This window comes from Amphibalanus amphitrite, unplaced genomic scaffold (genome assembly GCF_019059575.1).
Source record: "Amphibalanus amphitrite isolate SeventyFive unplaced genomic scaffold, NRLGWU_Aamphi_draft 001524F_arrow, whole genome shotgun sequence".
In the NCBI taxonomy this organism is placed as follows: Eukaryota; Metazoa; Arthropoda; class Thecostraca; order Balanomorpha; family Balanidae; genus Amphibalanus; species Amphibalanus amphitrite.
In genome coordinates this window covers 49,944-63,248 of record NW_024883017.1, presented here as the reverse complement: position 1 = coordinate 63,248, position 13,305 = coordinate 49,944, and the positions used below count along the sequence as shown (strand labels likewise).

At 45.9% G+C, this 13,305-nt stretch overlaps 1 protein-coding gene across 1 annotated transcript; it reads right to left on the bottom strand.

The window, feature by feature from the left end:
* Positions 1–475: 475 nt before the first annotated feature.
* LOC122373622 (U4/U6.U5 tri-snRNP-associated protein 2-like) lies at positions 476–12,270 on the bottom strand. The gene is made up of 13 exons (XM_043351888.1): positions 12,010–12,270; positions 8,079–8,231; positions 7,540–7,653; positions 7,002–7,177; positions 5,858–5,961; positions 5,186–5,307; positions 4,575–4,675; positions 3,596–3,678; positions 2,914–3,016; positions 2,577–2,768; positions 2,084–2,224; positions 1,250–1,336; positions 476–813 (listed from the first exon to the last, which is right to left on the bottom strand). The coding sequence occupies exons 1-13, from the start codon at positions 12,095–12,097 to the stop codon at positions 775–777; spliced, it is 1,503 nt and encodes a 500-aa protein (XP_043207823.1). The 5' UTR covers positions 12,098–12,270; the 3' UTR covers positions 476–774.
* Between the last annotated feature and the right edge of the window lie 1,035 nt (positions 12,271–13,305).

Below are 13,305 nucleotides of genomic sequence, written 5' to 3'. Positions count from 1 at the left end.
GACACCGCAAAGGTTTAGTTGATAAACTTTACCTTATGCGAAAGCTGGTTATAACCCCTGATAAAATAGACATTTCTTGACCATCCGAAAAAGAAGAAAAAGAAAAACGGCGCGGAAAGGGTGACATCTTTTTTAGACGCTATGTAATAAACTCTGACAAGACTGACATAGCCAAGTGGCAGTGTCTCGTTAAACATTTTCACTGTGGAAAGAAATGGCCAAGTAGCGTCACACAATGCCTGCCAACGGACAGCTAACCCACGTGGCTGAAAAACAATACAATATGTTTTAAGCAGGTACCAACTAAATTAAATCTAATTTTGATTTAAATTTTAAACTAAAAAAAGTCGCTCATGATTTGCGATTAAGGGCGCTCGGACTTCAGACGGTATCGGCTTTCGCCTTCGTTGCCTGTCATACCCGGGGTATGTCATAAAAGCGAATCCGCTTACGAAAAGAGCCCCTAGAAAGACCATTTGTCTATTACAAACAAGGCATCACTTTATTCATCAGCAGTCTGCAGCAGGCATGGTGACAATACTAGCACAGTGGGGTCTCTTTTCGCGCTGATCAGTGAAATGACGTCATTGGACCGCGCATAATACCACCAGTGACGTCACGACATCATGTCAAAAGCACAAATGACGTGATATCAACACGTATTAAGTTAGAAACGTCATCACGACGTCAGCACACAGTACCACAACGTATGACGTCATCAGTGGTGATGAAAGGCAGTGAGCCGGCCTGCCGATTGGTCGGTGTCTGACGTCATCATGACTTGTCGGCCGGCGTTTGCCGCAGTTCGTAGATCTGTCGACAGGAAACAGAGTTGATGTCAACGGTTAAAAGTTAATAAAATTTAACATTTTGTATCATTTTCATTGTTTCTATAAATTGAAAATCCCTCACTTACATAAAATTATACAACACTTGCCTTACATGGAAAAATCACCTGCAAAACTTGAAGGAAGAAATACGAAGAGAAAATACCCGTCCGGCCACGTTGATCAAACTAAATAACTTCCACCGATAGCTAGTATGTAAAATTTCTACTTCACGTCGAAAGGCCATAGAAAATGTCTGTTCTCTTCCCTGATACTACTAACTACAATGCCACAAACGCAACCGGTATCAACCCACCCGAAGGTAACATAAAATATATATGACCCGCCACTTAAGGATAATCACAGCGTAAAAACCGATCAGCACCGGGATGCGAACCGTCGACCTGTCGATGACTGCTCACCTGGATGTAGGACTCTGTGAGTGTGATCATCTGGGGGAGAATGTCTCGCACGTGCAGATCCTGCAGCTCGTACCATCGGCCGGTTCCCTGACAAAAAAAAGAAAAAAAAAAACGGGCGTCAAATACTCACGAATATGTAAGTTGTATTGTTTGTTACATCATGTCTTAGAAACTCCCTGAAATACCATGAGAAAAATATAAACTATATTATGAAATAAAACTACATGAAAAAATGAAAATCATACAAAAATTATATGACTGAAAACAATGATCGAACTACATAATACATTATTGTACATTGTAATGGAAATAATAAATGTCATATTTATCACAGGATCTATTAAATATATTTTTTACAGAGAGGGTAATTGAATCAAAATAAGTAAGATACCGCAAAAAATATTAGAGCTTAGGATTATTTTCAATGTAAAAATTCAAACAAAAAGCGCTTCAGCTATTATACACAAATCTTTGCTTATGCTGATATTGTAGTAAGTAGTAACCACTCATTTATTTGTGGAATTATTTACTCAGTTTGTTTGTTTATTGGAGCTTTAGGGCGCGCCTACTACTAGGGTCATTTTGCGCCCATAATTTTTATTAATAAAATATGTCGTCTTCCAAGGGCTAGAAATTAGAATGTTATGTACATAATATATTGAGACAGACACAACACATTCGGGTGGACGCGTTTCGTCAAGAGACTTCTTCAACACCCCTTCAGAAATGGAAGCAATACAAGCACACACAAGAATACAACTTGCACTAAAACTAAAAATAGACTAAAAACATAAAACTAAACACATAAAACTAAAAATCACGTTTACCACTAACCCGATGAAGCGTATGGCAGCGGTAGGTTCCTTTGCCGGCCCCCGGCTCCCCGTCGTGTACGATGTTGGTGATGAGGTCATAGACAGTCTCCCCGGCGGCGGCGGCGCAGTCGGGAGCCAGGTACTCGGCCAGGTCGATGTTCTGCGGAGAGACGTGGGTTCGATTCCCGTCACGGAGTTTTGTCGGTGGGACGGAGATTTAGGCGGCATTTGAAACAGGCGATTCTTAGGTGTGTTAATCGTGTTAACGAATTGGAAAGGAAGGTAGTGTTTGATGAACCGGGATTTAAAAGATTGAAAGTCTTTGATGTTCTAGTAATTCGCTTATACGAAATGACTGATATTATGAGGCAATGAGTAAGCTTTATAAACGCAATAAAGAAATATCCACTTAACTTACTCATAACATTATGACATCAGATACAGTACCTATGCGAGTTTTGGGCCTACTATACATCACCTTTATCCCATTATCCGGTTTTCACGGCACCAACCTTGATGGGGAAGTTGACGATGGTGGGGTTCTTCTCCACGAAGAAGGTGTTCTTGGTGAAGCGTTTGATGCAGAGAATGAGGTACGGCGGCAGTCTCGTCAGTTCGAACCGCTTGACGATCTCTTCTTTGTAGGTTTTGTATTCCTTCTCCTCCTTGCCGTTGAACTTGTTCAGAAGCGTGAACAGAGACACCTGGCGGCGAAAAGATTAAGTGTAAGCTGTATTTCGCGAAGCTAGGTGAAGAAACCTGAGGTAGCCGATCCCTAAAAGCTACAATTAACTGTTTGGTATAACCCAAAAAATACGATAAATACATGTAAGATAACGTTGTTCTCACCTGTGGGATGATGTTCTCCTTGAGCTCATCCCTGAAGAGGGGAGGTGCCGGCAGGTCGGCGGTCAAGTACAGGAAGGGCATCTCCTCCCGCGTCTCCTGGTATCTGAACATGGCGAGCGAGAGCAAGGCGAGCGAGGTCAGTGAGGGGAGACACACACGATCCATTCACTATAGTTGTTACCATCATACCATACCCAATCATGAAAGGAAATGAAAAAGGAAATACATGATTACAATAGGAAAAAGGAAACACGATCCACCGATCACTTCATATGGCACAGTCCACCGCATAAGCAATGCACGGTTTCCGTCGTGGTTATGGTTTGCTTCTGTCTCTAAGAAACGATTTGCCAGACTACAATGAAACTTGAAATGTAGCTTACATGTATCGTCATGTTTGCAGCCGCAAGTTTGTCGTTTGCTATATACTCCTGAATCAATCAGTAAAAAAAAAATCGTCAGTCAAAGCCATCTGTTGAGATTGGTAAAACCGTACATTACTTCAGCCGGGTGGGCTTAACCTATTACCTAACCATGACAAAAATAGGTGCACGCCATTGTAAGAGAACTAGGTCCGCCCAATCCTACATATAGTACCTATACACCATTTATAAGACTGCACCATGTGATTGAGTCTCCGAAGAGGAGAAACTGAAGGAAGACTGGAGCTATGCGCACTCACTCAGGGGTCTCGAGAAGCTCCTTCTTCTGCTCCGCCGTCAGGTCCTCTGGAGGCATCCGCCGGCTGTAGACTCGCATCCGGCCCTGAGGAGGTCAGGTCACGTCAGGTCAGGTCAGATTGATGCTTAACTTACATCCGACCCTGAGGAGGTCAGGCCACGTCAGGTCAGATTGATGCTTAACTTACATCCGACCCTGAGGAGATCAGGTCACGTCAGGTCAGGTCCGGTTAGATCAGATGGATACTAAACTCGCATCTGGCCCTGAGGGAGGTCAGGCTTGGTCAGGTCAGGTCAGATAGATTCTTCACTTATCCCGCGCTGGGGATGTCACGTTAGGTCAGGCAGTTACTACATCCACATTCTAACCTAAAGAAGATTAAAATGTGTATGTTAGATCAAGTCAGACTTACTGCAGACTCACATCCTGTCCTGAAGGAAGTCAGGAGAGGTCAGGTCAGGTCAGGTAAGGTCGGTCGGCGACTATAGTGTAGATCCACTGCCTGCCCTCTAAGGTCGGGTCGGGTCAGGTCACGTCAGGTCAAGTCAATCAGGGATTCATCCACAACAACTGGGTTGGGTCATATCAGGTCAGCGAGCGGCCGGCTTTCTCACCAGAAATAAGGCTGCCCCAAAGTGTCGGATTGCCCTCGATAGTACCGAAAAGTATCATTACGTACCTACCCTACTAGTTACGCAAAAACCCACCTATCTCACTAAAAACCGACAGTCTCAGTGAGCGCTTGTCTCAATAGGCATCTTAATATCTAAGGAAGTAACCCACTGTGCCAGTAAAATGAAAGACATCAGTAAGCTTATTTCCTGTTTTGTTTTCATTTTGACATTTTCAGAATATAGCACGAACGAAGGCTATCTAACAATAAACAATAAACGATAAATAAACATCATCTCAGTAGGCACTGAACTGTCGCAGTCAGTGCTCAGTATCACAAAAGTTCGTAAATTCTTCCTGTCTCTTACCTGGAAAGCCTTGTAAATGATGGACGAGTTTCGCTTCTTGGTGCCTCCCAGCGCCATGTGAAGAGCGTTCAGGAACCATGACAGAAAGGTCACAGGGTCACCTGGAGGTCAGAGAGGTCATCTGAGGTTAACGAGGTCATGTGGAGGTCAACGATGTCACTCATTAGGTCAGAGAGGTTATCTGAAGTTAACGAGGTCAGCTGAGGTTAACAGGGTCATCTAAGGTCACGAGGTCAGCTAAGGGCACGAGGTCAGCTAAGGGCACGAGGTCAGTAAGGGTCAAAGACGTCAGATGAGGTCACAGCGTGTTATAAACCATGACGAAAAGGTCAGCGGGTCTGGAGGTCAACGAGGTCATCTGAGGGCACAGGGTGGTATTAAAACACGATAAAAAGTCTCTGTACCTACGATCTGAAATGCGCGATAGGTCAGATAATGCTGTATGCAGGGATAGCAGATGCAGCAATAGCAGATAACGTTACAAATCGAAATAGCTAAACCTGATCTCTTGCCGATATGAGTAATGCAATCGATGCTTCATATCTCACTCTCCTCAATAACAGTAAAAGACTAAAACAACCTCACCCTTTCACCTGTCTCGTATTTCTCACCTTGATCTGTAAACTGAAACCGCTTTTTGCTACACAGTACCACCGCCTGGAGCATCTCGTGAGGGGAGACGTGCGCCTTGAAGTTGCGAGGGTTCCACAGTTTTCTGACCAGTTCACCGAACCTGAGGAGGGGAGGGGTAAGGGGGGTTATGGAAGGGCCACGGATACCGGGCGGTCAAAGCATGGTACTGGAATGAACTAACTAACTGCTATAGAAATGGTCAAAGTGAAAATGGTCAAAGTCACGGTTATTGATAATTGTAGTGATAGGTTGGTTATTTAAATAGAATAATGGTCACAAAAAGCATTTAAAGGGAAAGGTCAGAGCGATGAATTGAGAAGGTTTTGGAATGTTCGTGGGAATGTAATGAAATGGTGACGAAAAGGTCATGGTAATGAAATGGTAGCGACATGGTCACGAAAAAGGAATAACCACAGCAGTAATTTGATTAATCGCTGCTGCAGCAGCTGCTACTATAGCCTACACACGTAATCCGCAGGTCAACTTTCAAAGACTATCTTATATGAGTTTTGGATAATATCAGCTCAAGTGTCAAAACCTAGCTTGAAAAACAAAAAAGGAAATGGAAATGATGAATTATCACCACAACCGCTGTCCCTTAGACGCTTCATAACCCAAGCTATGATTGAGTTGCCGCAGCAGTTTCTCACCTCTGAACAAGCAGGAACATGTTGTCTCCCGGGGGAGGCTTCATCCCGCTGTAGTTGGACTCGTCCAGAAAATAGTCCCTGATGGGGACAACATTGGACAGCGCCTGAAACGGGGGGAGGTAGTATCATAATGGACTCGTCCAGAAAATAGTCCCTGATGGGGACAACATTGGACAGCGCCTGAAACGAGGGGAGGTAGTGTCATAATGGACTCGTCCAGAAAATAGTCCCTGATGGGGACAACATTGGACAGCGCCTGAAACGGGGGAGGTAGTATCATAATGGACTCATCCAGAAAATAGTCCCTGATGGGGACAACATTGGACAGCGCCTGAAACGGGGGGAGGTAGTGTCATAATGGACTCGTCCAGAAAACAGTCCCTGATGGGGACAACATTGGACAGCGCCTGACAACGGGGGAGTAATGACAAAGTGTCATAATAGACTCGTCCAGAAAATAGTCCCTGATGGAGACAAAATTGGACAGCGCCTGAAACGGGGGGAGGTAGTATCATAATGGACTCGTCCAGAAAATAGTCCCTGATGGGGACAACATTGGACAGTGCCTGAAACGGGGGGAGGTAGTGTCATAATAGACTCGTCCAGAAAATAGTCCCTGATGGGGACAACATTGGACAGCGCCTGACAACGGGGGAGTAATGACAAAGTGTCATAATAGACTCGTCCAGAAAATAGTCCCTGATGGGAACAACATTGGAAAGCGCCTGAAACGGGTGAGGTAGTAACACAATGAACTTGCCCAGCAGATAGCCTCTGTCCGGTACAATAAAATGTCAGCCCGTAAATGTCGGTTATTGGGTTATAATCCAAGATCATACGGCAGCTTCTCTCTACTTTTTTTTCGCCCCCTCGCCAAATATCCTGCTTCACCCTCTGACTCTTCATCTCCATCCATACCTCGGCTCGTCTAGCATCTACAACCTCCTGTTCCATCAACCTCTCCCTAGTCTCATTCATGGTCTTTCAACTCTCACCCCTACTCCTCTCCCTTCTTCTGATATTCTCCTTTTCTAGTCAATCCAGCCTTTCTCCTCTTTCTACCTCTCCTTCCCCTCCCTTCCCTTTCCTTCCGTTCCGTTTCGTTTCGTTCCCTCCGTTCCCTCGCTCCCTCCCTCTCACTCACCTGAAAGATGACATTACAGTAGTCGTTTGCCTTGATATTGTTAAGCCCAACCGTCCCCGGTAGGTAATTTGACCCATCATACGCCCGAGATAGCGACTCCTGTGTGTCCAATCGAGCGATAGCGGATCTCTCGAAGGTGGGATTCAGTACATACTTGATGTCTTCCAGTGAAGAATCTGGCGGGGGGGGGGGTTAGTGCATTGTGAATGCTGGATCGAATTTAGATAGATTAGATAGTTAGATAGATGCATAGTAGATCGCCATCTACAAAAATATTGTGATAAATCAGTATTCGAGTTTATCACTGATGTTACCTACGATCCAACATACAGATAGAGCTATTCTCACCTATGATCCAATGCTAAAATATAATATATCTCAGTTGTTATTTACGATCTCAGAAATCTCTTACCTTACCAACAATCTCCCTAATCTAAGCTATGCTCTCATACTGACCTACATGCAGACCTCTGATCTTACCCATGATTTGATATCTCTGATCCTATCATGATCTAATCACACACAACTGTGATCTTACCAATGATCTCATACTGGTCTGGGAGGCAGTAGAATTTCAGAGTCTGCAGGTTCAGAAAGACGTGGTGTCCCTCACTGACACTGTGGGTGTACGCATGGGTACTGAGACCTCGTCCTGTAAAACAGACAGACGGGAATGGGTGGGTTTACGAGCGAGCGTGAAATAACGTCTTTCGTAGATACGCGAAAAAGAATTATTACGGGCGAGCGCGAGGCGAGACTTTTCGAGCGAGCAGGCGAAGCCAAGTGTTTCGTTATGAACAGGGTGGCATAGTGAATGCTTTCGTAGACAGTAGAAATATCAGAGTACGTGTGGCCGGCATAGCAGTCAAAGAAAGCGTACACCGAACAAATATCTCATCAGTGCCACAGATCAGGCAGGCTGAACCCTCCCATCACCTTGGAAGTACTTGCCACAGATCAGGCAGGCTGAACAACCCCCTCACCTTGGAAGTACTTGCCACAGATCAGGCAGGCTTAACAATCCCGTCACCTTGGAAGTACTTGCCACAGATCAGGCAGGCTGAACAACCCCCTCACCTTGGAAGTACTTGCCGCAGACGAGGCACGCGTAGACGTTGATTCGGGACAGGGAGACAGAGCACAGCTTCTCGAAGTCAAAGTCCAGAACGTGTCGGTTGATTGTGTCCAGGTAGGGGCACTCTTTGGCCTGCTTGGTCTCTGGAGTCTTCTCTGAGGGGGAGAGAGAGAGATGACAATTGGTGGTTAATTACGCTGGTTTAAAGTTTTCTATATGAAGAGAGAGAGAGAGAGAGAGAGAGAGAGAGAGAGAGAGAGAGAGAGAGAGAGAGAGAGAGAGAGAGAGAGAGAGAGAGAGAGAGAGAGAGAGAGAGAGAGAGAGAGAGAGAGAGAGAGAGAGAGAGAGAGAGAGAGAGAGAGAGAGAGAGAGAGAGAGAGAGAGAGAGAGAGAGAGAGAGAGAGAGAGAGAGAGAGAGGAGAGAGAGAGATGATTGGTTGTCAGTAATGGGCAACTGAATTCGATAAAGCTGAATAGAAGGGCTTTGTGGAGAGAAAGACAGAGCTGGGTAGGTAATTTATGTGTGACAAGATAATTAATACTGGTTATCAATGGTGGCGGTGTAACAATGCGGTTTGGTATCAGTTTCGCGATTTGCGGTGGACACACATGCTGTCGGCTGATAATGTATTAACTATTACCAGGAAGTGGATTGTCAGATCGTCAGATCCTCGTCCTGGCGACACTCACGGAACTACTGCTCGGGTTCACGGAACTGCACGGAACACTCAATGACACTGCTCGGCAGGGCTGCGGAGTCGATAGATTTTCGGCGACTCCGACTCCGACTCCGACTCCGGCTTTCAAAAACCAGCTCCGACTCCGACTCCGACTCCGGGTAGAATTGTCGACTCCGACCGACTCCAACTCCCGACTCCGACTCCGCAGACCTAGCAGGGCTGCGGAGTCGACAGATTTTCGGTGACTCCGACTCCGACTCCGGCTCGGGTTTCTAAAATCGACTCCGACTCCGACTCCGACTCCGGTCACAACTGTCGACTCCGACCGACTCCGACTCCGACTCCGACTCCGCACCCCTGCTGCTCGGGTTCAGAAGCAGCCGTCGGCCCTGGGCGGTGACATATGAGTTATGACCCACACGTTGTCCCAAATGGCTCGGTCGGCTGAGCGCCGGCCGGCCGAAAGGGACGGGAAGAGACGGCTGACAGACAAAACACGCGTCTAAACTCAGTCGGACAGCAAATCGGGAGACAAGTGAAACAAAACGTTAAGCTATCACAGCACAGACATTTTGAATAATAAAAAAAAGAAATTTGGGTAGAATTTAAGAAACAGGTGGGTACTAGCATTTTCTCAATATGGAGGGAACACAGTAGTTTGCTGTCAGTAGTGGATACAAGTCCTCACTGTTGCCTGTGGATAGAAAAAAAGACAATTGGCAGTCATTTGTTTTAGGAATCTTCTCTGTTGGGGTAAAAACAAAAACAAAAACCATATTCCAAGTAAGCACTTTGATCAAGATCTTGTCAACAAACATTGCTGCTCCAACCTCAGTATCTCGCTTGCCTGTTGTGGAAGGACTGCAGACAGCTGCGTTGGTGAATTTTTCATTACGCTGACTCTGGCCTCCAAAAATAAACTGACTCAGGTTAGAACTGTAGATTCAGACTGACTCATTGCTTTTATGGTGACTCTGACTCCAACTCTGGCATACAAATTCAACTCTGACTCAAGACTCCGGTCACACCTGTTGAGTCCCACTGACTCTGACTCTGCAGCTTTGGTTGTGCTTGTAACCTCAGCCTGCAACGTAATAATAATTCTGAAATACCTACAATACCAAAAACTTAAATTATTCTATTGAATTATATCTTATTACCTCTTATATCATATCTTTATCATATTCAGCCTTTCATATTCCATGTCATGAATTGTCAAATTTGTTTGATGCAGCTTGATCAATGGAGTCTGTACTGAACTTATCCCTTGACTGTTCTGACTTGCCATCTTTACTGCAAAAGTTTGGCTGCATGCATTTCATTATTGAAGTTAATTGTGAAATTATATTATTAGTGAAATTATTGAACCACATAAATAGGTACATTTAATTTATTAGATGTTCAATTTTTTCAATCCTGAATCCCTTTCCCCATAAAAAAGCATTGTGTTACTGATCTGAAAGGTACACAAACAATTTCAACAATGATTTGCCTGTCCCATAGCTCAGTTGGAACTTGGACGAGTGTTGGGCTCCTGGTATTGAGAACCCTGGTTCAAGTCACTCCAGTGCTCAAGATCTGACTCATGGGCGGTGTTTCACGGGACGCTGCTACTACGCTGCTATCAAATTGCGCGAGCTGACGTCACACTTGTGGTAGTGTTGGAGCAATGGGCCTGTTGATGTTTCCATGGAAACCCAATTTGACACGTGTAAAAGCAGCGTGCTGCTATCACCGGTGAAACAGGGCCATGATCTGACTCATAAAGCAACCGCCAACCTCAACCACAGCCAGTTGAAGTCAGTGAAGTGGGACAGGCTGTGTCCCGTCTTGAAGTGCACATTAACTTGCGCAGCTAAATTCTCCTGTCATCTGGAACTGCATGATCAGACGGTAGGGTAGGGGTTGGGGTCTACGCAATAAGCTCTGCTTAGTGTAGGCTCCAGCCCTGTCAATCTGTCCATTCAAACATTTGACTCACCAGGTCAACTCACATGGTTTGGTTCCCATTTCTGTTCTGAGCCCAAAACATGGTAAGAAAATCTAGAAGTATATTTTAGGAACCATGATCAAAAGACACACCAGCCCAGATGGAAACACAGCTCACATCCCGACTGGAAAAAATGCCTCCACTACGCTGAAGTTCTCGGCGGAGGTGATGCGCCGAAATTTCGGCGCAAGGGTTTATGCGCCGAAATTATTTTACCAAGCCATGCTTCATGCGCCGAAAATTTTCAAGGCTTACTGATGGCTGCAGGCTGTAGCCACGCACTTTTCGTCGAGGGGGGGGGCTGGCATGTGTGTGTGGCTGTCTTCCAGTGACTACTGTCTACAGACGGTTGTTGGCACGGTCGACGGGATCGGGCAGACAATAGACATCAGCAGGCCATGCGGGACCGAGCACCAGCGAATTCGCTATCACAAAATCTCCTGACTCACAAACTCACTGGCATGTTCCATAACGTAACCTTTATTTTGTTGCCCGGCTCTGATCAGCAGTATGTGCCCAGCCGGTGACTGACGCCTGACGGGGCCTTCAACAGGCGTGGTGCAAGCACGGCCGATGGGATCGGGCAGATACCAGGCCACGCGGGACCGATTGCCAGCGTCCGCTCGCAAACCACACGCCGGAAATACAGGAATCACAACGGTCAATACGCAAACGATAGCATACGTTATCTGAACTAGGGGATCCGACAATCCATAACCTCACTCTCGATTGGTGAACTGTTCCCGCCCTGGGAGAGTCGCAATCAGGTTCACTGAACATGACTTAAATACCCTGAGACGAACACGAGACAAGATAAGTGATATTTAACATGTTTAACTCCCGAAGACATTTAACCCTCGCCGGCCGAGGGGGGTTGGTGCCACCCCCTGACGGAATTTTCGCAACTGCTCCGGAGCCGTTTGCGATAGAGGGATAGAGAAAACAGTCGATTTACGCCGAAGTACGCCGAAAATTTCGGCGCAAGCCGTCGATTTACGCCGAAGTACGCCGAAAAATTTCAGCGCAAACGCCCAACTACGCTCGAGTTCTCGACGAAAGCGTGCATTTTTTCCAGTCGGGGCTCACATGATGCTAAAAATGCATATTGTGGCTGGAATTTTGCGTCTTTAATGAGCACAAACATATTATATTATGGGCAGCACAACATGGAGCTTAATTTAAAAATGGGTCCCTACAAAGTACAAATAGTTAGTGAATGCAATGTTATGCTTTTATTTCTTTAAATGATGATAAAAGGCTTACTTTTTAATGCAGATGGTTCAGATCCATCTTGCTCGTCTTCCTCTTGCACCTTTGGCTTTTTCGCTGGGGCCTCTAAAATTTCACTCATGTTGCGTACCTACTTCATTCACTGGAAGTAAATGTACACGAAAAGCTAATTCCTGTAAGTGAAATTATCAAAAACAACCGACTAGAAAGAAAACTCACGAAACAACCCCACAGCTCTCAAAACGTGTAAACATAAACAAAAACAACCAGCGTGTGTGCGCCACTTATGACGCAGCACAGCGCCACTCTTGAACGTTTTACCTTCGTCAAAATAGCATCAAATCCATATTCTGAAATAACACATTCACTCCGGAAAGTCTTGGTGTGGGCATGCGAATTCACTGGCAGTGGCATGCAATGTTGAAATTCAGCCTTTTGTAATTAAACTCTCGCCGTCACATTCCATTTGCGTCCTTCGACGGCACAAGGGGGGCTGGTACCGGGTACGACCCCCCCTCGCGTTTAGCGGGCCGCTGATCGAGCTAGAGCTTCGCGGAAAAAAGAGCGCGTTGCCCGTCACGAGAGGAAACCGATGATATCCAATCTTAAGGTCCTAGGCTAGGTCATCGATTGACCTTCCAGGTCAGGTCCATGACCCAAAAAATCGGAAATATCGGGACCTGTTAGAAAGTCGTTAAGTGTGGCTGCTAAGGGGTTTTCCGGGGTGCTCATTGCTGATCACGAATATCGTGTTAGTTTTGATCAGGCATTTAGACCAGGTCGGGTCAGGTCAGGTCAGGTCAACCGCAGAGGTGGAGATCTCTGGGGGTCGGGGGGGGGGTCAGGACCCCCTGAAAACGAATTACTGCCATGTAAGTCAATGGTAGGTACTGCATCCAGCCCGCCTCCATCTGCCTGGCCTGGCCCCCCTGACATTTTGACAGATAGTTCACCCCTGGTCAACCGGTTGGGGTCGTGACGGGTATTCGTAGTACCTGTCATCCGCCTCTGCCCTCTGACAATGTTACGAAGGCACCAAAACTACTTCGTAAATGTTCAAATGGTTGGTAAATTCGAAATCAGCTCCAAAAACTAGCCTAGAAACATGTACCTAAAACTCGAAAAAGTGAACCGAGGTCACCAAAGGTCAATGACTTGACCTGACCTTCAGATGACCTTGACATCCACCCTAATGCATGGGAGCAGCATCAAATCACATGTTTGAACGTTTGAAACCACGAAAAACTTGCAACCGGCCAAACATGGTCTCGGAAAAGAGGTCACAGGTCAAAGGTCATTTGGGTCAGGGTCATGAAATTTTCAGGGTAG

What these genes read in the sequence shown, in the direction of transcription:
- LOC122373622 (XM_043351888.1), bottom strand. Translation starts at nt 12,097, where the DNA reads ATGAGTGAAATTTTAGAGGCCCCAGCGAAAAAGCCAAAGGTGCAAGAG. An exon ending in AGACCAGTATGAGATCATTG is followed by an intron (nt 7,178 to 7,539) that starts GTAAGATCACAG and finishes CCCCCCCGCCAG; the next exon opens with ATTCTTCACTGGAAGACATC. An exon ending in TCGTCAACTTCCCCATCAAG is followed by an intron (nt 2,225 to 2,576) that starts GTTGGTGCCGTG and finishes GTCTCTCCGCAG; the next exon opens with AACATCGACCTGGCCGAGTA.